This window comes from Agelaius phoeniceus, chromosome 5 (assembly GCF_051311805.1).
Source record: "Agelaius phoeniceus isolate bAgePho1 chromosome 5, bAgePho1.hap1, whole genome shotgun sequence".
Taxonomy (NCBI): Eukaryota; Metazoa; Chordata; class Aves; order Passeriformes; family Icteridae; genus Agelaius; species Agelaius phoeniceus.
The window spans coordinates 61,441,937-61,467,384 of record NC_135269.1 but is presented as its reverse complement, the minus strand read 5'-3'; the positions used below and the strand labels follow the sequence as shown (position 1 = coordinate 61,467,384).

The 25,448-nt window shown below is 38.3% G+C and overlaps 1 protein-coding gene across 1 annotated transcript in view; it reads right to left on the bottom strand.

The window, feature by feature from the left end:
* PHTF2 (putative homeodomain transcription factor 2) overlaps window positions 1–25,448 on the bottom strand; it is a 63,581-nt gene that overhangs the window by 30,154 nt on the left and 7,979 nt on the right. The window contains exons 2-5 of the mRNA XM_077179130.1: window positions 19,121–19,197; window positions 7,508–7,564; window positions 4,022–4,091; window positions 1,060–1,218 (exon numbers count right to left, since the gene is read on the bottom strand). Of these exons, the coding sequence (XP_077035245.1) occupies window positions 1,060–1,218; window positions 4,022–4,091; window positions 7,508–7,564; window positions 19,121–19,165 (331 nt within the window). The 5' untranslated portion in view covers window positions 19,166–19,197. The remainder of the gene's footprint in view (window positions 1–1,059; window positions 1,219–4,021; window positions 4,092–7,507; window positions 7,565–19,120; window positions 19,198–25,448) is intronic.

Below are 25,448 nucleotides of genomic sequence, written 5' to 3'. Positions count from 1 at the left end.
TATTCTTCTACTTGTAGGGTCTTACAGAGGTGCCACAAATTAGGCGTGAGTATATTTTTTTTAAATAAATTTACAAATAGGAACATTAAAAAATTACTGCAATGGTGTTTCTCAGAATAAGACACCCATGAACACGGTAACAAACCAGCCACAACTAATGTATTTTACTACCTATATTACTATAAAAAAAGATTAAAATTATTAACACTATAGGATCTCTTACCATCACACAGACAAATAAGGAATCTATCCCAGAAATGGGGATAAGAAAAGCTTTTCATAGAAGGCCACATGAGTATTTGTCAGTACTGCAGGTCTTGAGGCACTGGCATGGTGAGATTAATTTTATACCTGCTAATAACATCACCACACAAGAGGTACTGCCTTTTTTTTTTAAACTCCTTATATTGATCCAATTAAAATTTCCAAATGATACAATGATTCACAACTGAGACGACAGATGGTGAATTTGAAAAAGTAATATTGCATGTTAATTGGATTTCAGTGGAAACTTCATTAGTCATTTAGCTTCTCAGGGTACTTATATTGCTCCCAACTTTCATTAACCTTCTGTTCCATATCTGTTGTACAAACTTCTGAAATACTTATTTTTTTGTTGACTTTCATCCTGATAGACACTGACTCACTACATGACATTCTTCCCTTTCTAATTTTCCTCTTATGGATCACATACAATTAAGAGACTCACAAAGACAGATTGCTAGAACTCAATACTGAATATCCCAAAAACTGTGAACTGACTTCTGTTTGTTAACAGCTGTCCTGAAAACCTGAATTATATTCAGATGTGACAAACTAACATGTGCCAAATGCTGAAGAAAGACTGTGAGGAGAGTGTTAAATCCTTCATTATGCAACCTTTATATATGTAAAAGAAATGTTAACCAAGAGATATGTTTGGGACTGTGTCATTCCAATATTTTCTGAAAATACTGGAATAGACCTTAGCAGCATTAAGTGAACCAAGCAGCCCACTGCAGCTTCCATATGGTTACAATAAGGCATTCAGTTGAAGCTGATGCTGTAATCCAACTCTACCTTGGAGAAGGTAAAGAACAAGCAGCCAGAAAAAAATGACCCTTGATGTCACTTGGAGCCACCACCTGTAGAAGAATGGAAAGAAAACAACTCTCACGATTCCTTTGCGCGTCAAAGATGTCCAAGGACTTTCAGGTTTTGCTTTAGCAAAAGCAGATCCTTTAAAAAAAAGAAAAGAAATTTGAATTTATTTCATCATTATGGCTAATAGAAATCTCAGTTGTTCAATAGCAGAGTTGTTAAGACATTGAAATGGCGGAAGTGCAAGATTTATTCAAATAATTGTATTTAATAACTGCTCCTTTAAATAAATATCGATCCTCTTAATCCAAATATGTCATAAATTGTTGATGCCCTCTTGACTGCCATTATCAGGAACTTCTACAAATACCTGTAATTTCAGAATGTTTGAATAACAAAACATTGCCATGTCAAAATTACTCTAAAATGAATTATTAAAAATTGTTCTGTTTCACAGAGGTATCAGAAACTTTATACAAAGCAACAAGTCTCATGAAAACTCCACAGGCTGTGCATACACAGCAGAGTCCCTTCCCAACACAAAAAAGGGATCTAAAATACCAACATCTGTAAATTGCACCAGCCAGGTCATTGAGGAAAACTGAATGAGACTGGGAAGCACTTAAGTGAATCTGTCCAGCTGAGGACTAGCCCCAGGAGCAGGAAAGCCACCCAAAGAACAATTTATCTTTGTGACTCCTTCTATACCATTTCTTATCTCTCTTGTTCAAATGTCCTTTCTCTCCCATACCGCTCCATTTCTTTTTCTTCCCAGCCAGAAAACTGGGTAAAATTTACTTAGTGGAGATGTGACTTAAATTATGCAAAGTTATTGACTGAAAGAGTAACAACTGCATGCTGCTACACCATCCCCATCTCATTTACAAGCAGCACTGGCACTGGTGAGCTCTGTGCTGCACAGGTAAAACACTGCCAGCTCTGAAACTACTTTAATGCCAACTTAGACATCGATGCAGTCATTTAAATGCTATTCATGTACATCACTGCACTGAAAAGGTCCAACACTGTTTCTTAGTTTCTTGCAGGTTCAAGTGTTATTTGATTTTGTTTCTTTCTCTCACATTCCCATTTTTAAAAAATTAAACTGTTAGGTGATGTGAGAACAGCGATCTGCACAACCACAGAGCAGATCAAAGAGAAATTCGGAGGAAGGAGCCCAAATAAAACTTTTCAGAGTCCTGCCAGGGTTCTCCTCACAGAGCCATCACTGGAACCATCAGCCCAGCTCAGGCCCATCTCCATGAGGCCAGAGCAGGAGAGAGGCAGAAAAGCAGGTGGGAACCCAAACCATGGAATGGACACCAGGACCAGGTGTGATCCCTCGCCACGCACTGCTGGAAGCAGCTCTCCAAGTCACCTTCCAGGGGAAAAGGGACCCTGCCTGAGGGGTGGGACTCACTGTGGGATGCCAGGGAAAAGGAGCTCAGATGGCACAGCACTTGCAGGGCATTTAGGGGAGAATCCAGGGGTGGGGGAAAGAAAGGGTTTGGGCAATTTAGGGAGGAACAAGTGCTGTGAAATTGAAGGGTAAGGGGATAAAAAGGACTGGTCACACAAACAGCCACTGCTCAGAGCGCTGCTTGTCTGCCCATGCCACAGGAGCTGCTCAGCACAGCCTGGACTCACTTCTCCCTGAACTGCCTGGGCTCTCCTGGGCCAGGGGCCGTCTGCTCTGTGCCCAAGGACACCAACATGGGGCTGAGACACGGGGCTGAGCACCAGGACCGGCTGCCAATGCCAGAGCTGGGGGGAACTGTGTGGCCATGGCGTGGACATGGTGCCAACAGCCCCAGTGAGGGGGGCACAGCCAGGGCAAGGCCACAGCTCCCACCGGGGGCGAGGCTCCAGGGACAGAGGGGGCAAGGCTCCAGGGCCTGAGGGGGAGAAGCTCCAGGGACTGAGGGGGAGAAGCTCCAGGGACTGAGGGGGAGAAGCTCCAGGGACTGAGGGGGAGAAGCTCCAGGGCCTGAGGGGGAGAAGCTCCAGGGCCTGAGGGGGAGAAGCTCCAGGGACTGAGGGGGAGAAGCTCCAGGGACTGAGGGGGAGAAGCTCCAGGGACTGAGGGGGAGAAGCTCCAGGGACTGAGGGGGAGAAGCTCCAGGGACTGAGGGGGAGAAGCTCCAGGGACTGAGGGGGAGAAGCTCCAGGGACTGAGGGGGAGAAGCTCCAGGGACAATGGGGGAGAAGCTCCAGGGACAATGGGGGTGAGGCTCCAGGGACAATGGGGGTGAGGCTCCAGGGACAGAGAGGGTGAAGCTCCAGGGACAATGGGGGTGAACAGGCCTCTGGAGGCCAAGGCTGGGTGTGAGGGTGCCCAACCTGCACTACCTGGCTTCCTGTGCTGGCTGCTGGGCTCATGGATAAAAACACTAAATATTGTTTTCCCTAGCCTTCACAAGGCATAAGGGAAATTACATACAGATAAGAATAATTAAAGACTAAATAAAGACTTTTAGGAAAGTCTCATATCATCTGACCTTCTGTTGCCATGCTGTTATTTAAAACAGGCAAGAAGCAATCAAGGCCTATACATTTTTACCCTCCAGAAAATTCAACGTAACATTCCCTCCAGATGTCAGAAGACTTAAAAGAAGTCTTGCCTGGCAGCAGGAGTAAAACTAGTAAACTAGTAACTCTAAAATGATATAAGACAATGCACAAGTTTCTTTCCTTTTTTTTTCCAAAATCCAGACTTATACAACAAAATTTAAATTAAATTCTTAACATTGCAATTTAATCTTAATATCATTATTTAACAATGTTTTCTATCCATCTGCTTTAGGGAAGAGTTATGTAGTGTTGGCTGTGTTATGTTTCATTTGGTGTTATTTTAAACCTACTAATCCACTTTTGTTATAAGACATAGGATGGCTGTTATTTTAATACTGAGAAATTCAGCTTTTTCTAGCTCAGAACCTACCTCTTACAAGATCAACATCTATGAGGTCTGGTTTCACATGTCCTGTTTTCTTTGGTTTGTTTCTCAAACCCTGCAATAGATAAATACTATCAAAATACTTTCATGCAGATGACAGACATTACAAAAGACAAAATTATCTATGTGGTCAGTAATTGTATTAAACCCATACTGCTACTGAAAATTCAGACAAAGGTGTCAATTTCATAAAGTACTATAAATTAAGCATTCCAAATAACAATGCACAATGGATGCCTTTTACACACTTTATAATCTATATAAAACCCAACCAATTACTGACCCACCAGGCTATTTTTCAAACAGGCACTGAGCACTCATGGCTTTGCATTATGCAGACAATGTATGCACACACTTGCAAGAATTAGTAATATATTTCTAGTAGCTTTTCAGAATTTTTGAAACTAATTACATTCTTGAATATCTTTTCTTCTTAGATGTCTAACTCAACTTCAGAAAATTCTTACATTGCAACTCCTTAATTCCAAACCCAGATAGCAAATCACATTGCAATGCAGGAGGCAGTAATCAGCCAGCTCTCAAAAATCCAAATTCTAGGAAAGTATTGAATTTTTCCTCAGTACTGAATATAGATTAGCCAATTAAAAGGAAGGGAAAAATCCCACACAACAGGAATGCAGCAGGAAGAAAAGCAAGCTTATCTTTTCTTTTAGAAGCAGCATCTTCCATCACAGAAGAACCAAACTCGCTGGCAAAGCTTTCAAGTTTGCTTTTAATGCTAAAATGTGATGCTGTACTCTCAAGTCTCAGAGACAGCTGTGAGTTTATTCTGCTCCCCTTAGCTTAGATTCTTGGTCACATTAGACAGTAAGGAAATCACAGCATACAATTCATTCAGAGTAATATAAATATTTTTAAAAATACTTAGGATACAAATGAAATTATTATGAAAACCATTTAACTGCTCTCATTCAAAAAGCATTTAAATTGGTGAACTATACATTTCTACCATTGCCAAGGCTCATCCATATGTAAAAACACTACTAAAACATAAACATTAGGTATAACTGAAAGCATATAAATGAAATTATTGTCAATGAGCAACAAATTAGTGAAATCTGCTAGTGCTAATCTTTGTAAAAATAATATCAAGCAAAATGTTCAAGTGAATGCAGCTCAAAATATTTCTCACATCTAAATTAAACTGGCTATCTTTTTCATGCAGAAATAAAGATAAGATTAAAAAATCAAACTGAAAAAAGCTAGATATGTAGTCATTACACATTGTGTCTATTAGAAAAATGAGTTTACTTGCACAATTAAAAAATTAATATACAACTGAAACATGAATAGGACAAAATGTGCACCAAGGATGAAAAATAGACACAACCAGTTGTATTTTAAATGCAAGCACTACAAAGACCTTATAATGCAAGATTTTTAGACAACTGCAGTCCTAAAACTGCAGTAATTTTATGTGGAAAAGAAAGAAGCCCATAATTAGAATTGGAAATTACCATAATTCTAGAATCAGCTACAGATTCTTGTGAGTTTTGCATAAGTGAGCCATTCCATTTCATAAAGAAAACTGAATTTAAAAATAAAATGCTGAATGGTATAGTCATTTTCAAATGTATTAGTGCTTATGGACCACAAGATCTCTCTTGAAAGTCTAAATAAAGATGTGCCTCTTGGAAGAAAATCTCCTAGAAGCACATGCTCAATCTTAGGAAAAATTTACCACTGTGGCTCAAATTATGTTTTCATGTTTAAGAATGAACTCTGAAAAATCTAAGTCAAGAGTACAACTTGATGTGACCTTCAGAGGAAAAGAAATGGTGAATCATTCTTTAAAAATTCCATTGGACAAACAGTACTTTCAGCATCCATGGACTTCACTGAGTTGGCTCCTGAACTGTTTGCCAGATATAGTAGAAGCATTCCATTTATTCAGATGCAATTTCTACACTTAATGCATCACAAATCTCTAACATACATGGAAAACAGCAGTTTCAGACTAGGGTGATTTAAAAAAAATATTCAGTGTTTCATAATGCTCAGATCCATCCATTTAGTTCATAAAATTTCTATTCAGCACCAAACACTTTTCAGGTAAGCATTAGCAAAAGAAGGTTTAAGTAAAAATACTTAAAAATAACTGTTATTATTGTAAAAACTCTTTTACCCAAATTTTAAAATTAATCTTAATAGATCCTATTGCAGTTATAACTAAACTATAAATTTGTAGTAAGAGAAACATATTTTCTACTACAATATATGAATTTTTCAGATTTTTAGTGATGTTAATTTATAAATTATTACATAATTATTTCTAAATTTATAATGTCAAAGCACCATAGGAGCTTTGAGATTAAAGCACTACTGTGCAATCCCTGAACTTAGTCACGTGCCTTGGTGTTACCCGAATTGCACTTCATTCAGTCAACCCAAACTCAGGCACCACCAGTAATTTGTTAGTTATGGGACTCCTGAACCAAATAAGATGCTGTTTGCAGTCAGAATTTTTTGCAGTATTTGCAGTAACTATTTGAGTAACGTGCTATTACACAGCAGTTAATCAATGAACTCCTCTCGTAGCTGTGATGGCATCTCATGGCCATGGCAAGGACCCTTCAGGCAGCCCCAGGCTCAGCTGTGCTGCTGAAATACCATGGGGTGCAACTCCATGTGTGTATTTCTGTACAAAAACTCTGTAGCTCAGGTCTGGAACAGTTCCCACAGAAGGCAAGCAAGCCCCCACATACAGTTTTGTTTAAGTCCTGCAGAGTGAAAAAAACCCATCCCCAAGGAAACTGAAGCAATGTACATTTTACTGATGTTAAGTAATAGCAACACCTTGAAACTCATGCAGAAATAGCACAATACTCCCATGCAGTGTTGGAGGGGAAAAAACAAAGTTAATTGCAAGAAAATGTTGACTAAATTAACACCATGGGTATTTCATATACAACCCACAGAACTGGTACCTATAGGAGTGATTCCTTTATCTCCAAAGCGATTTAGCAACGTGGCAGACACTGATGGTACTGTTAGTTAAACCAAAATGCACAGAACACTGTTAAACTGCTTATTCAGAGAAACAAAGCCTGAGGTACTTACCAGTCTAATAAACTGTACAAAACAATGACAGCATCATAAAGGAGGGAAAGTAAACTGCAGGTATAAGGTAACTAACTGAAAGCAAAGAGAGCTCAGATAACTGACATTAGAATTCATCACAAAGAAAAGTGAAAGACAGAGGTATTAACACAAGTAAGCCCTGTCTTAAGATAAGTGAAAAGAAAAAAAAGTACTGAGATACAGAATGATGCATCACACTAAATGGTGCAGAGTTATTAATTATGTAAAATAAATAGAGCATAGTACACTGGTTACATTTGGTTACACTCCAAAAGTCTAGTCTTACTTTACCAGTATTAAATACCACCACATACAATGTAGATTACTTCAGCATACACAACCACAAAAAGAAAAAAGCTGCATTATTACCTTTATTTCTCTTTGCTCTACTGATTTTTCCCATATTTGTTGATCATATGCTCCAATCTAAAAAGAAAAAAAAAAACCTACATTAGTATTTTAAAGATATTGATCAAACAAAATCAAATCAACCTTCAACAAGAGAAGCATGAAGCCAGCAAGTTATTTCCTTGGGGAGCTTACAAAGAAATTTTTATCTTCTCTATTCCATCTCAGCTGGACAGGATCAAGCTAATCTGTAATGGAACTGTGACAGTAGGGAGAGCTGAGCCTCACACAGCCCCAGCCTCAGCCCAGGACTTGTGCAAGCCCAGTCACTGGGAAGATCACACTCCCTCCCACCCCAGGCCAGAACTGCAGCCTCCATAGGAGAGAGAGCAGAACTATGGCAGCTACACTGACATGGTCTTTCAGATAACTTCAAAAGAAATATGCACATCTAGTTGAACCCATACCCTCCATTTGTTTTTTTTAAACCATCTATAATTCCTCTTCCACTCCACCCACTTCTAAAGCAGATGGTCTTAGCTTTATCTCTTGACAGTGCACAGCAACCAGATATATGGTCAGGCTGGTAATCAACCAGCTTATAGCCCAGGGGGAACCCAATGAATATCAAGAAACAGCACTTTTCCCCATTGACTGTCAGATATTTACAGGAAGGGCAATCTGAAACTTCAGGATTTAAGATGGTGACAGGAACAAGTCAATATACGAGACAACATATCCAAGTCTGGTAAGAAGTTATCAAAGATCATCAGATTGCTTTGAACTCTACACAAACAGTATTTCTAGGTCATAATCAGTAATAATCTCTTTTACTATGGTGACTTTAAAGCCTTGCCACCCCAGCTGTTCTACCTAGACACATAAATCTTGTGTATCTGGGGATTGATTCACATCACACACTCTGAGCAGTTAAGTGTGGGATCACTTTTAGGCCATGAGAGACAGACAGATGCCATTGCTGGGACTCAAAGTTCCTTTTCCAGCCTGCAGAGGTGACAAGCAGCTTGGTCAGACACCTGACAGAGAGGAGAGAGGAACAACTCCCATCACCTGTGCAAACCTGCACAAATTCAATCTTACTGCAAGAGTGGGACTACTCCTTCCAGTTCACAACTGCAGCAGACATAAGAGACCCTAGCACAAATGCACACACCTTGTACCAGAAAACATTGTTCTCATTTTTCTTTTAGTATTTCAGCCTTCAGCATTAATTTAGATGTTATAAAAGAAAGAAAGAAAAAATCATTCTTAATTTAAAAGAATCTTTTAACCAAGGATCCAACATAAACACAAAAAATACTCAGGGAAACCAACACACATCTACACAAACAAAGAAATCTAAAGGTATCTTCTGTGCCTCTGAACCTGACCAGTTAGTGGAAATAAATAAACATTTTTTAAAAATCTAATTTAGAGGAGTAAATCCCAAAGCATATCTAAGATTGAAAATGAGACCAACAAACTGAATTACTCTTTCCCAAATTTAAATAATATTTCCCATTCAAAAGAGCTAAACAGTTTCTATAGTTTGCTACTTTAAAACTTTGCAAAAGAAGCAATCCACTGGCTTTTTGATAATAATAAATACTTTACACCTCACATTTGGAAAAAAAAAAGAAACCGTGGAAAATAACTAGGGAGTCAGGCACAGTAGTGGGCAGAATTAAGCACTTACTACAATTAAAGTAATTAAAGCAAAGGAAGTTTAACAGCTAACTCCACCTGGATAACAGCCAGCAATTAAAAAGTCAATATATTGAATAACCACTCCACCCAGGCATTTACAGCTAATTGTTCTGGCTTTTTCCTCTAAATACATTTCAAATGAAATTTCAGGCCTTTCTGGTTTTCAGTAAATTTGCTAAGAGCCCCGAGTAAAATTTGTGTGCTGCATAACATTGTGTCCTGCCTTCCCCACTTCCAAAAAAATTTTTTTCTACAAGGACAGAAGGGGGGATAAGTCTGTGTCCCTCTCTGTTAAGCAGCAACCAAATGAGGAAGGAAGCCTTTGTGCCAATAAAGCTGCAAAGTAAACTCCACTCATAATTCCATTCATAGCTGAAACTAGTATAGAGTTGAAAGTCATTAAAACAGTGTTGTTCTTTTAGACAAATACCAGATCATTTGTTAAAGGAATTCTAGGAAACAGACCCCAGAAGATATCTAACATAAGGAAGTCGGCTGATTTAAAATCTTAATCATATTTATATTTTCCTACAAATATTTCTTTTCCCTCTTTAGGCAGCATCTTCCATCTCCACAAAAAGACAAGAAGCACAGATATTGCTGTCTTCATTTCTCTTTTTACACTGCCCTATAAAGCAATTATTCCATCAGGAGGTAAAATTAAGAGATCCAGAGCTACTTTAAGGGACAAGGTCCTTTATAACTGTTTTATTGGAGAAGGGGATCTGCCCAACCAGCTCTGATCACCTTTAGTTATTGAGAGCTGAGCACAGGAGTGTTCAGCAAGGCATGCTGGTGGGAACTGAGAGGAGTGGAAGAGAGAATTACAGACAGCAAGTACCATTACCATTTCTCACATGGTTTTTGTTGCTGTTTGGGGTTTCTTTTTTAATCTACTTCATGTCACCTCTTTGTGTTTTAATAAAGTTTAAGCAGGTGTGTGTGCCACTCAGCACATCAAATTCCAACCTGATACTCAACCTCCCTTCTCACCCTCTGCATAAGCATCCCTCTAAACTTCTCTTCCAAATGTATCAGATGAAAATACATGAAAACAAAGGCATTATAAAGTAGAATACTGGATACTGGCACACTTCATTTCCCACATTAAACAAAAATAGGAAGAACTAGTGTTACTCAAACAAGGCAAGCAAAAAACACAGGCATTATTTTTTTTCTCTCCCTCATGTCAGGAAAGCAGATTTAGAGTTTGTGAAATGTGTCCTGCAGAATTCATTGAAAGGTATATTTTCATTTACAGTGAACTAAATTATAACATACAATGATTACCACAGATGTTGGACACATGTATGAATTAAAATCAACATAATTTGTGAATGCATTGAAGAAGGTAAGTTAATACTAGCAAACCTTCCTAGTTTTAAATTATTGAGTGCACCAGTGAATTCCAGCTTCAAAGAGTTTGGATTTACAAGTATTTGCATTTGAACTCTGTTTTATGTTAAATCTAATGTAAATCTAAAACAAATACAGGCTCTTGGCTATTCATGTATTTCCTCACAACTGTACATACCTGCAGGACACGGAAAAGAAGCCTAGCACCTAGTCTAGCACCAAAGAAATTAAGCTCTAAAGGCAAGTAAAAAGAAGGAATAACCTTCCAGAGATAAGATCAGGTTGGAACCTGAATAATTTAAATCTACAGAACACTTGCTCAAAGGAAGGTCTCCCTCAATGAGCAGCTGTCCCTGGCCTTGGCTGGAGCTGCTCTGCCAACAGGAATGCCCTGACCCACTCCAGGACCCATTTACTGCCCACCCACTGGGCCTGCAGCCTGATCCCTCACAGCTGCAAATTCTGCACCATCCTTCCGAGAAAATTTAAAGTACAAAACGCAGGAGTCAAAAAAAGGATCCTTTTTTAAGTACACAACTGTAAAAAAAGCTTCTGAAATCTCTTCAAGACTTAACACAAGACTCTTTGTGTAACAGCTCATCACTGATACTTTCAATCCATCAGTCTACCCTACAGTGAGGAATAAACTTCTCCTAGAGCAAACTATAAAACATAATATCCCAATTTCACATTGATTACACACAGAAATTTATTCTAATTTAATTTATGAAATAGCTAATCCAAGCTTGTATTCTATAGCATTTTTTTGTTTGTTATGACTTGGCAGAAAATAAAATAACAAAAAGTCAGGTAACAAGACTATTGTCTCATTTTGAAATGTAACTTCTGTCACCAAGCATCAACACAACCTTGTTATAGGTAACTTGTCAGTAATATGCTGAAGATATTACAAACTGTGGTATAACCTATCTGAGTTAGATAAAGTAGTAGATTTCATTTTATACACAGATGTCATTTTTAAATCATGCACCCCAGGTCTCCTCAATGCCAAGATTTTATCCAGTCTATCCAACTGGACTCTAAAATTCTGAAGATTCCACACCTCAATAAATACTAAGTAAGGAAGATAAAAGGGATTCTGTTCATTTATGCATTTGCAGAATGAGCAACCATTCTTCAAGCAACTATAAAAATTTTCAGAATATAAGGAATTAAATGCAACTGAAAACTGCAGCCACTCTTTCACAACAGAGAAGCAGGTGTTTAACATCCTACATTAACAGGGTATAATAAACTTTCAAATAGGTTTTCTTGAAAAAAAAATTCCTCAGAAGTAATCATTTTTTTAAAAAAAATCTAACTTGAACGTGACTTGGCATGGGAAATTACAATTACACATTTGGTAAACTCAATAAAGCCAGCTCTTGACTGAAAGATTAAATAAATTTGAGACCCTTATTAAGTGCAGACTCCTCATAACATTTTCTGGGTTTAAAAGATATGTGCATCTCTTGCAATTATCTAAAAATAACTGCACTTACTCTTTCCCAGTCAAATACGTCAGGAAGCATTTGATCAAATTCCTTCATACATGTGAAATTTGGCACCTGTACAGCTTGGCTGTATAACAGCAATAGCAATTAGCTTAAGTAAAGAGTTCAGCCAGTGAAAACACAGCAATATTTAGTTCAAAGCACAGTGGAAAGGGCTTTAGCATTGCTCAGTGCTTCTTCCTGGTGCCTTTCTCATAGCGAGCCACGTGTGCATCAAGATTGAATTTGAGCTTTGTGAATGACACTGATATTCACTTGAAGCTAATGTAGTGATGCTATCAACCTGTAGCCCAATACTCACAAGGCCCTTCTGATTCTAATGGAATTGATCAATATTTCAAGAGGCATTTATAATTTATGAGCATGCAGACTAGCAAAGATTATAATCCTAAGAATACATAGTATTTCTTCTTGGATCTTAAAACTTTAATGTCTATCAATAATGAAACTTGTGTGCTAAACTTTGCTCTTTAAAACCTCTGAACACTTTTACAAGCCACATCACAATAGTATTACAAATCCAGAATATGTAAGATCTAGAGTCCGGTAAATAAATAACAAAGTTGTTTCCTTGGAGTGCCTGACACCTTATTAAAATATTTTGTGCTAAAATATTAGCTGATATGCTTTATTAACTTCTACAGTCCAACATAATTAAAATAACTGTATGATTTTCTGTATCAATTTTAGTATTAAGATATCCATATATAAATAATTTCTATATGGACAATATTAATTTTTACAATATGTCTCATTTCTCAAAACTTAGAACAGGATTATTAAAAGTTATTTTGAACTGTTTATTTCTTACATGAACTGATCCCCGATGCAGTAAAGATAATACTCCAGTAGCTCAGCAGTATAATTATCTCTGTTGGAGCAGATTTCTAGTCTTGGGATGGGGTTTTTTCTGGATATTTTTCATTTTCAAGGGCGGTAGATTTTTTTCAATTTTGTTTATGGTGGATATGTGGACTGGACAAGCTAAACTAAGACAAACTTATCTGATAAACCACAGATAGAAATCACTATAGGACAGTTGCACACTGTCTGTTAACAGCAAAGAGTTTAGTAACTTTTAGTCAAATGGAGAAGGACAGTGAAGGGATTAAGGTTCTGCATCCTAAGGCAAAGAGCCTTGAATTTATAACTGCTGAATTGTTACTTCTGATTTTAAAATATCCCAATACCCCTCCCTTCTTCTTGTCTGGTGCCAGAGGGAGAGCTGAAATCAGCTATTTGAAGTAAAATTAAGCAAGCAATTCAAACTTTAATAAGAGTTATTTATTATTAACTATTTGAATTGTCAACTAATGACCCACTTAAATTCTTTCAATAACTGCAACAGCACTGTATTTACAGCCATTTCACTGAACAATAATTTCACTAAGGCTTACTTTAGAGATACCATCCCTTTTAGAGTCCAATAATATCTAATTAAACATTTATCAGCTACATACTAATGTTTGTTCTGAATTATTCTTTACAGATTAATTCTTCTTAAGAGCTGTCAGCCATACTTATTGCCCTGAGTAATGGTTTACAAATTTTAAGATATCTACGAAAACCACAAAACATCTCTTTTCATCATGCAATTAAACATAAACTATATACAGAAGAACAGCTGGAAACCAGGTCTGTAGGTTAAACTAAATGAGAGTAGAGGAATAACCAAAGCTAGACACAGCAGCCTAGGTGCTGTCTGAGGTGAGCTGGCCAAGAGCAATCCCTTTCCTGGGTCCATGGCTACACTACTGCTAACAACACCCAGCTACTCTCCAAGTGTTAAGGATTTAACTCTGAAATATTTTATTTTTTTTTAATAATAATGTAGTTGCACAAAACAAAACAGCCTCAAGATGTAACTGGGAAAAGAAAACCACTCTGACAAGCTCATTATTCAGTATAATTCCCTGAAGACCTCTGAAAATCTAGCCAACTTTACTGATGTTGCAACTAGGATTTTAGACTAGCATTGCCCTTATGTCCCTGATCGTTTCCACTTCCCATAGCATGCTTTCCTTGTTGCCCCTGCATTTGTCTGGGTGGCTAAAATATCAATCAGATCACACAGGAAGAGAAATTTTAAGGCCATAATTTCTAATTAAACAATTTAAGAATCAGAGAACCCTTCCCAAGACAGAGGGATTTCATCTTGTTGCTCCCCTGCCATTAGATAGGTTCATCTCCTTATAGACTCGCACTCTTACTTTTAGCTGGATGAGTTTCCTGACCAAATTCACTAAATAAATGTATGGGAGTCTGTGGGAAGGCAAAGCAGGAATGGGAGCCTACAGGCAGGCAAAATGCAAGCCTGCTTTGTTCAGCCACAGCTCCTGCTGGAGGTCTCCTTTGCACATTCAGAATTCAGAGTTTTCAGATTCAGAAATCAGAGTTTTGTCTCACCAAACAAGGCACTGAAGGTAAATCCCCACTAGGTCAGGCAACTGCTTGAGTACCACATGTGGAAGGAAGCTCTATCTGAACACACATTTTCTTCCTCCATGCTCTGACAAATGCCAGCTCCAACACTCCTCAAGTTTCAGCACTTGAAGTCAGATGTTTTCAAGTCAATGAAGTTTCAGCATCTGAAGTTTTCCCTAAAATAGCCATACAGCCTCTGTCCATTTGGCAAAACCTGCCTTTGTGCCAGGGAGAATAATGCATCATGTGTATTCAGTGCCAAAAAGGAAATCAGGTGGTTTCAAGGTAGGGTGTAATCATCATTTAACTCCTCCTTTATTAACTTAATACAGGGACCAGGTTAGGAATGTTAAAGCACTGATAGAGTTAAACGTGGGCAGGGACCTCAAGGGCAACACAAAGAAGCTTCTACAGGTTTGTTGATGACAGAAAGAATGCTAGGAAAAATGTGGGCCCTCTGTGGAGAGAAACAGGAGATCTGGTTACCAGGGACATGGAGAAGATTGAGGCTTTTGCCTTGGCCTTCACTAGCAAGTGCTCCAAGTTGCAACCTGCTCTAGTGGAAGATGTCCCTGACTGTGGCTGGGGGGGTGGAAAATGATGAATTTTCAGGTCTCTTCCAACCCAGGCCATTCCATGAATCTAAATAGGCAAGTATAATCTTGGACTGATGAGCTGTAAAACACTGAATACTAAAATCTTAAAGCAATGCCATTAGAACTCTAATTTTGCCCTTTAAAGCCATGAGAGAGAAAACATCTGATTTGTTTTACTGTCCCCTTTAACAGATGTACCCAAGGGACACCCAGAGCAGCAGAGAGCTGCACTGGCAGAGTCAAATGATATGCAATCAGGTGCAGGATTCAGCCTCAATTCAGTAAGTTTCATTCTGCCTTCTCCTACAACCATCCCCAAGAGAAGGAACAACATAATTGTACAAATTTGTTGGTAATTTTGCAGGAGAAGGAGTTTCCCATTTTAGCATCAAGGCTTCTGTAAGGACTGAAAATCAGAAAGTTGTTAAGGTAAATTTACATATCTTCTCCAAACGGGAAACCAGACCAAAAATTCCCTCTATTATCATCTGTAAAGCTTGAAAGTATTTTAAGAAATTAATGCAAAAAGTTACAAGCAATAGAAACAATATGTTAAATTATTCATAACTTTATTATTTTTAACATCAGTTACTGTCACTCAGGCAATACTTCAAGTACATATATAGTATCAGTATCATACAAAAGTTATGCCACCAGATACTGAAATTGTTTTCAATAAATGTGGGGTGTCAGATTTTTTTCACAGGAAACACTGTGATGGCTTTCTCCACAAAATACTCAATTACCAAGCTGAAGCAATTTCAGTATTGTGGTACATCCACCTAATCCTAGGGATATTAACCAAGCGATGCATCTATGTGAGAAGCTGTCTGGAACCCTTCCAGAGAGCCAGGCAGACACTCCTGCCACTCCCTTTTATTGCAAGAAGCAGGGCAGCTCCAAGGGCTGAGAACAAGCCAGGCAAAGCCTTTGTCACACATATCTCAGCACTGCACTCCCCAGAGCACCAAGAAATACGGCAGACGTTTCCTTTATTTTAATTTCTACTGAGTCAACCTGTATCTAGTCTACTGAGTCAATGTATTTCATGCCTTGAAAAAGTATTTGTACTGGCTGGGAAACACACTGGAAGCACCAAAACTCTGTCCTTGCAACCTTGTATCTCAAATAACAAGCTGTTGTAATACCACCCTGAAATCTTACAATCAAACTTAAAATAATTCAGAATTGATTACTGTATTTTTATGAGACAGTAATCAGGAGCTCCAGTACACTAAAAGCAGAGTAAATCCATTGTCAAAACAGAAAAACATGTTTACATAATAAAAGGTCTGACCTTTTAAACAATTAAGGGTATTACTAAATCATCCTGGTGTAAGGAGCTCAATTTCAGACAATAGTATGAGTCATGAGTAAACTTGCTGTTTGCAAAACTTGCCTTAAGTAGGGTTGGAAGAGCTCAATTGCTTAACTCTTTCCATTGAAGAGATATAAAAATGTCTCTTGAGAAACCAACAGACCTTGGAAACTCAGCAGAGAGACACATGAAATAAATATATTTAAAAATACATTAAAACTGAAAACTAAGAAAGACAAGGAGTAAATTATCTACTCAGTATTTCTTTCACAGCACCAACCTACTCAAATGCTTCTTAGTCATCTATAACTAGAAATACCAGAAGTGAACTTTCTTTTTCAAGGCATACACCAATTTATTAATCTGAAAACACCTCCCCAGAACAACAGCTTATTTTTCCTCATTTCATCAAAGAGGTGAGTAATGTCAATTTGATCAATACTGACTGCAACCCTGGTTCTCTCTTGCCCCAGAAACAAACTTCCACTGCTGGAATGCACTACATTTTGATCTCTCCCCACTTTCAATTCCAGTTATAGGTGTAATGAGTCACCAGATCTAACCAGTGAGACAACTCTGACAACTACAATAAAAACTGAAATTGAAATTTAAAACTGGAAGCAAACAACAGATCTTACAGTTCAGTATCTTGATGTCATAAGCAAGGACCAAAAAAGAAAGTCTGGAATCAACTGAACACTAGGACAACTCTTTCTGTTCCCCAAACTGAAATCTTTGGTTTAAACAACAAATCCATGGGTAAAAAAATACTGTGCCATGTAAGAGATTTAAACAAATAAATAAGCAAAATCAAGGGCAAAGGTGAAAGAGTCGGGATACTCCCAGGAACAGATCACACACACCACACTACAAAGCTAGAAAACTCTTTGGGGTTACCAGCCAGATCCAGGAAAACCCTGAATTTGTGGTACCTAAGAAATCACAGCCTAATTCACATGAACATCTGCAACTTTTCTGCAATACAGCCATTTGTCTCAAAGCATTACACTTCCTCATACTAAAGCAACATAACTTGCTCATTTGGCAGATCCCAGACCACGTGTGGATTGCAATTAAATTTTGTTCACACCAGGGAGAAGAGCAGCATCTGGTTTATATTATACATGATCTTATTCCTCTTGTAACAAAAGCCACCTCACCACAACTCCTTGCCATAAAGGCACTGTGCAATTCCTGGCCAAGCAGATCTCTGTAAAAGCCTACAGAGATTAACCACAGAAATGTTGGTTTTACTATGAATGAAGAAAATGGAGACATGTGTAAAATCACTGGAAAAAAACAAAAGAACAAGGGTTAAAAGAATGACCTGTACTGATAACAAGTAATCCTGTTAGGAGCAATGTTCTGGGAAAAGTAAAACTGATAAATGGCTGGTTTATATCAAGATCAGAAGGTCTGCCCTCTGTAAAAGCACACCTCAGTGACTCATCCTGCTTTCCTAACATCAGGAGGATGGAAAGTTGAAGCATATCAAATGTGTCATTCCTTTTACTGTATGACCAACAGGAAACACACATGTATTTGAAAAAAAAACAAAACCAACCAGACAACAAACATGAACTTCACTTGAGATTTACAGAGACTGCAGGCTCCTTCTTGCATCAAAGGACTATCTGTATGTAAAGCTGAATATCATGCAAGATCTGTCCAAAGGACACTGCATCACCACCAACAAAAGCAACCTCAGAGACAGGACGAGGATCTGACACCCAGCATCTCTGGCACTGCACAGAGGGATCCTGGCCAGCCCAAATACAAACACAGCTTGCTGTTTGGATATCAGTACTCTGATATCTCTGTGCAATTAGTGAATTAAGTGTATGAGAGAATGAGTGGAAGCAGGTAAAATCAACATCACTTTCCCCTTCCATGAGATTCTGCACTGAATTTCATTACATTAGAACTTTTACAAGTCATCTTCCAAATCAGAGTAAATGGTAAAAAAAACCAAACAAAAATTCATCATTAAACTGTGAATTATTTTCAAGTTTTTAATACATAATTGAATGATTGGTATAAATTAAGTCAGCAAAATTAATTTTTCGGCTCTTTCAACTGTACATTTAATTCACTGTTATAAAGACCTCAACAAAGCAGACCTGTATTACCTTATTTCTAGCAAGTAACTGTTGCTTTGCTAGAAGCTAACCAGAATTCCTGTTTTGAAGACCACTGCATTATGTGCTTAAGGACAAGATGTTCCCCCTCCAAATGACAGCTACAGACCCAAGGAAAACACTAACTCACAGAAACTAATTACACCAGAGAGAGCCAAGACTCTCTCTTTTGGGTTGGTATTATACAGGATTTTTGTTACTGACAAAAAATTTGTTTCAATTCTTACTTTCTACTTGAATACAAGGATTCTTTTCTGTGATATAGAAACAACATTCTCCTGTACATTAATTAACACTCTACTGAGAATACAAAATTTGGTTTTTTGCAGAGCACAGGTAACCAAGGGAGTAAGGAGTTTTCAGCTAGAAGACTACAGACTAAAAGCTATAGACTTAAGACTATAGGCTTAGCTATACACTAAAAGCTCTTTCATGTCACAAAATACTTATTTACCTATGGAAGAAAAGTTTCAAGCTATTCACTCTCATAAAATGCTAACAAGTAATGCATAAGTATTTTATATTTGTTATATTAACACATAAACACAATAGGCCACCATAAAAACAAATAGAAATCTTACCTTTTTCTGGTACCAAACTATAGCATCAGTTACTTTGGACGCCATTTATCCCACTGAATTCACAGAGTCATTTTAGGCTGTTAACAGAAAGAGACAGAACTTTACTTCCACTTCCCTAGGAAGGCCAAGCAGGGAATGCAGAAACACTCCCGTTACCTGCAAATCACAGAACAGCTGTATTTACTTTACACATTGCCTCATCTCTATTTCACTAAGACTTTGGGCTTTCTCCTCTAGGCAAACAAAAAAAAAACCTACAAATCTGCTGCTGCAGGACATCAAAAGCCCCAGTTTTGTCCTTCCTTCCCAGTAAAACACACAGGCTGCACAGAGGTGATCTGTCATTGTCTCACAGGAACCTCACAAGTGCTTTACTACATGCAGTTTGTTTTTTTTTTCCTGATAAATTAAGCAACCTATAGTTATTGGCCCAACACAGTACTCTGAAGTCCAGCAATAATTGTTAAAAAATGTAAGAAAAATTCATACACACCATTAGATATACTTGGAGAAGAAAACAATATCAGTGCTAGAACTTCACTAATCATAACTAGCACCCTCATGAAAATGGTAGACCAAAACTAAGCCAAAAGGAGAAAACCAGGAAAGAATGGTATAGTTGTTTTAATGGTAATAAATAGCAGTAGCATTAGTTAATCTTTGATGCCACTGTAATCAGCATGAAAAAAAAGACCAAAATCCAACCTTTCAGCTTATGTAAAATATTTGTATCTTGAAATGCATTTTTCCGGTCTTCCTTCATGTAAATCAGTCAGCCAGTGTTCATTAAGAGAGAGGGGGAAAAAAAAGAAAAAAAGAAGAAAAACTAAAAAGCCTTCAGGTGTATCTGTGCCTCTCTTGTACTGGGAAGCCCAGAACTGGAGCCAGCACCCCGAGTGTGGCCTCACTGATGGCAAGGACATGGTTAAGGATGTCATAAGGATGGCAGTGACTTAGCCCCCAAAGTACACATCAAGCATTTTCCAAGATCCATCCTGAGTAAAAAAATTACACTTCAGTTGTCAGTATCAACAATAATATTATACCTTTTATTTCTTTATTAAAAGGAAGCAAGAATGATTAACCTGTAGGGAGTTTATGTAATAAAAGACTATTTGGGATCTACTTATTGATTTAAAGACATTTGTTTACAGCTTTTACACAGATATGAAAGGCAAAGAAAAATTCAACATTCAACAAATGGGATAGAAACCAAAACTGTACAACAGATTAAAATGAGTGTCTTTATGAAAGACCTAAGCATTAGAGCAACTCATGACACTATTGTACATTATTCATCACCAAAAAATTCAGGGTTTGGGTTGTTTTTTCTTTAAAGCAGGTATGAACCATATGAAGCTCACAAGGGAAAGTGCCACATTCTGCACCTGGGACAACCCCTGGGAACAAAAGGCTGGAGAGGAGCTGCAGAACCTGGGGTCCTGGTTCATGAGAACATGAGCCAGCAGTGCCCTGGCAGCCAGGAGGGCCCACCCTGTGCTGGTGACATCAGGCACAGCATGGCCAGCCAGGCAAGGCAGGGGATTGCCCACTCTGCTCTGCACTGGGCTGGCCTCACCTCCAGGGCTGGGGCAGTTCTGGGCACCATAACACAAGAAGACATTCAGCTGTAAGACAGCACCCAATGGAGGGCCACAGCCATGGGGCTGTCCCGTGCAAGGCCAGGGAGATGGACTTGATGATCCTTATGGCTCCCTTCCAACTCAGTATGATTCTATTTATTTAAAAAATGACCCTCCAAAAGACTCAGTTCTGCACTGACATTTGTTTGTTCATTCTTCTCTGCCTATATCTTTTAAGTAATGCACTGTATAAAAAAGGAGTACGTCCATTAGACATACTCCTGTTTTATAGAGTGCATTACTTAAAAGATATAAATAATAGTGCCTTTAGTTTGGACATGCACCATACACAGTACAGTACAAATCTTCAACAAATGGATTGAGGATTTCTAAGAGACCTCATGCCACACACATTCATGTTTCCCAAATGAACCTATTTTTAAGATTTCTAACAGTGCAACTCCTGTATCTTCTATACAACTTCAGATAAAATCACAACTCGAGAAAGAAATGTCTCAGAGAGCTTAGACAGTCATTGAAAATTCCAGAAATGTCAGAACACTGACAATTAGTCTGACTGAGCAAGCAAACACCTCGATTTTTCCACTGTTGAAAATATCATGTAAGTCACATCAAGTCAGTTAAAGCTAGCAGCCATGACTCTGTCAACATCTGTGATTGTTTCTGATCCATTTGCTTCTGATAACAGTCTGTTTTCCTAAGAGCAACTATCAATTATCAAGAATCCATTGGCACAATAAATATAAAAATACTATCACATAAAGGAAGGAGTCCAAGAGAGACTGCTATAATCTGACATATCACATGAACTGGTCACCTTTCTATTCTCACCCATACAAAGCTTACAACAGGACTTGCTTTCTTATTGGAAAACCTCTTCAATTAAACTTGACTTTAAAAATGCTTTGCTCCATTGGACTCAAAAGCGACATAAAACCCTTCCCCACACACACATGGCCTCCACACACACCACCCACATCACACAGTCACAGTGACAGCAGTGACAACAGGTACCAGTGCAGGAAGGGGGCACTGAGATATTGATCACACTTGGGGCACAGTGCAGGAAGGGGCCACACAGGTACTGATCACATTTACACCCTCCCTGCCTTCATGACCTCATCTTGGAGACCTTTAACTCCTTCTCATTTCTCCTAAATAACACTCCTCTCAAATACAACATACCCAACTTCCTACCAGCCTAATCACAGGATGAGACAAAGGTTGGAACAACTCACTACCAGCAGTAAAGAACTGCTGAACCTGGACAGAAACCTTTCCCTCAACAGCTACATTAACTTGATGTCCTTCTCCAAGGCCAATTATTTTTCAGGAAACCAAACATTAACTCATTAATCCAAGACCTTGAACTGTGCTGAATATGGCTAAAAGTGGATCAACCATTTTAAAGGCAGTAACCTTTGTTTGCAGTAGCTTTTTAATTCACTCAAAAATCCTTTGCCTCAAGAAACAATTACCTCACAAAACTATAAACCAAATATAAAGAAGTGGCTTTCTTTGATTTTGATCAACAAACCTGTTATTTAGATTATCCATGGTTTTCATATTTTTAAGAAACTCTCTGCATTAAATCCTCCATAAATCTATTCTGGTGGCATTTAAAGCTTATTAGCATATACATTTGCATAAACAAATGCAAAGATTATACTTACAAAAGTAAATATGACAAAATCATGGGACTGATGTCTCAAAACAGTTTGGTGTGCTAACTAAAAATACCTCTACTAGGAAATATCACATGCTTTCTTCAAGAGCTACACAACCGTTTCTGAGACACTACAATAATGAAAGGTGAAAAAGTTTATTTAATTATTTCTGTGTTTCTGCTTGGGGGAGCTGGGATTTGTCTGTGGTTTGGTTTTTAATTTGTCTTTAGGTTTTGGGGGCCTTAATGAGACATTATGAGTTTAATAGACTCAGCCTGAAGCTAGCTTATCTGGGTGAGGGATGGATGGAAACAACTCAAGACACTTCAGCTGCAGTCCTGGCTCTGACTATCTGCCCAGAGCTCACTGAACACCTTAGACTGGAGACTAAGTATTTTAGCAATGTCAGAACTCTGCATATTCATTTCAACTTACCCTGCCATTCATGTTTGATCCTGAGGTCAGCCTGTAAAAGCCTGGCTCTAAAGCACACCAGGATCAACTGGGTCAAAGTGAAAACAGCTGACAGACAAACGCAGGCAGAGAGAGCAGCGCCTGTTCTGCTGCCTGGCTCCCCCTCATCCTCTCTGGACCCAGCCTTCTGCTTCAGCACTCAGTTGAGCAATGTCCTCTGCAGAGTAACTACAGCAAGATTAAGTTAATCTGAACTAACTGAAGACTTCAAAGCAACACAAAAAATACTCCCAACTTCAAAGATTAGACAGAGCATCCAAATATAAAAGCTTGATCACAATCTCTCTGCAACAATCAACAGAGCTCTCGTTACATTTTCATCAAACTCACAGTTAATGCTATGAATAACTAGTAATATTTTTTAATCAAAGTTTCATTACTTTCCTAAAGCTTAATAGAGAGGACTACCTAGTTTTGGTGATCCCTATTCAAAGGTGGGGTTGCTTAGCTATTTCCCAGTTCAGGGCATAATCATATTACACAATACACCTTGCAATCAAAGTAGCAGTTTCTCAAAAGCCACAGAAATCTCTATATAGATGCCTTCAGGTAGCTAAGAGCTCAAGCCCCACAGTACTGCAGTGCTTACTGAGTAAGATAGGATTTAAATAAATTCAAAGTATATTTAGAAATTTTACTCATATCCACAGGGCTTTGGTGACCTTAGTCAGACATAAATGTATATATTCCTAAATAACAGTCTAAAGCAATCTGAACTGACAGAAGTTAAGAATAAAACTGTGCTCTTCCATAGTGACAAAGAAAAAAAAATAGCTTTTTAAAAGAATATACAAGTCTAAGGAGTATCAACTAGCAAAAGGACATAATTAAAAATACAACACAAGTAAGGATGCATAGGCTGTCCTTGCCTGTAAACACTGTGAATCACTCAGTATTTCAAGGAACCTGTTCCCTTTACAGCAATCCCAACCTGAATGGTCAGGATACCATCCAGCTGTTGAGTCAAGACCTGAGTGTCCTTCTCAGCTCATTATGATCATAGGCTGATGATGCAATGAAGTTGCATGTTCACTATACATCATCAGAATTAAAACTGCAAAATTTAGGTTGCTTTTGTCTCAAACGTTTTTTAAAAAGTCTTGTTTTTTAGTACCTTCAGGAAATTAAAGGCAGCTTTTAAAAGGTTGTCATACAAAGCAATGAGAATACTACAACCTCGTTTCTTCAACTGCTTTCCAAGCTAGAACTGTTTTACCATTATGTTATATCCTCCATATTGCAGTTTCACAATCACAGGTGTCCTTTCACTGATTCCCAGCATGTAGGGTAAGAAAAGACAATGAATCTGAACAGTAAAGACTATGGCCTAAACTACTAATTTAACTGCAACATTTGTATCACACAAACTCTCTTAAAGCATTAAACTTGTTCGTGCACAGCTAGAAAACAATGATTTTAAAAAATTAAAGGAAAAACCCTTCACTTTCTAGGTTCAACATCAAAATACGAGTTAACATGAAATTGCTGACATTATTTGATACTTTAAGTTTAAATGAGCCCATTAAACAGCTCAGTCACGTTGGGCATCTGCTGTTGACTGAAAAGCTGCTTCTGCCATGACATAACAAACCAAGGGAGGCATGCAGCCCTGTATTGCAGATACAGCACTAAACTTACCAGGAGTTCTCCTTCCTCCACTTAAACCCAGGGGAGCTCTGCCTCTGCCACAAACAACAGGATGAAAGCCTTAAAGCAATGCTCCAAAAGAACCATTGTTTTTCATGTGCATTACACATAAACCATTAAACCTACATCTCCTTTTTGAAACAGAGCATCAAATACTAAGCAATGCACTCACTGTTCTTTTTAAGTACTTTATCTATGCATCACTGTTCTCAAAACAGCATTTCAGAATTGCAAATTGTATACCAGCAAATGAGAAACTTGTCACTCCTAGGTTCACACCTTTCAGTGGAGGTTTTATCATGTTCCTTCCAGCTACCCTTAAGAAAACCTGCAGCAGTCAAAACTGAAGGGAAAAAAGTCAAATTAAGAAAACCCCAGACACTGCTAACTTAAGGACGATATCCAGCAACCAGCATGAAAAGTACTCCTCCTGCCATGCCTGCTGAGCCTCCCCAAGTTGTCTTGCAACCCAAGGTCATAATAGTTTGTAAATAAAAAGGAATTAACATACTTGCTTTCCCCAAGGAAGACCAAAACTCTGCTAAAACTGGCTACCAGCATTCCTAGGATGCTGCTCATGAGAGTGAATTTTCAAACTCTGCCCTTCACTCCATCTCAAAAAAACCTCAAAACTCCACAAAAAACCTGAAAATCCAAAATGCAATCACCCCCAAACAACTGATTAAAAAAAATTAACATCCCTAAATGTTTATTTTGGGAGGTTTTAGTTTGTTTGAGAAGGCCTCTCTCATCAGCCAACAGCAGCAACAATAAGACATCAATCACTGTGCTGGCTGCCGTGTATCAAACCCTGCTCTTGAACAGAGATGTACCAAAAATGCCATATATGATGACAGACACACACATCTGGCAGCAAGGCCAGGCCTGCCTGTGCCTCCAGTGAGATGTCAGATGCTGAAAGGCTGATGCCTTCTT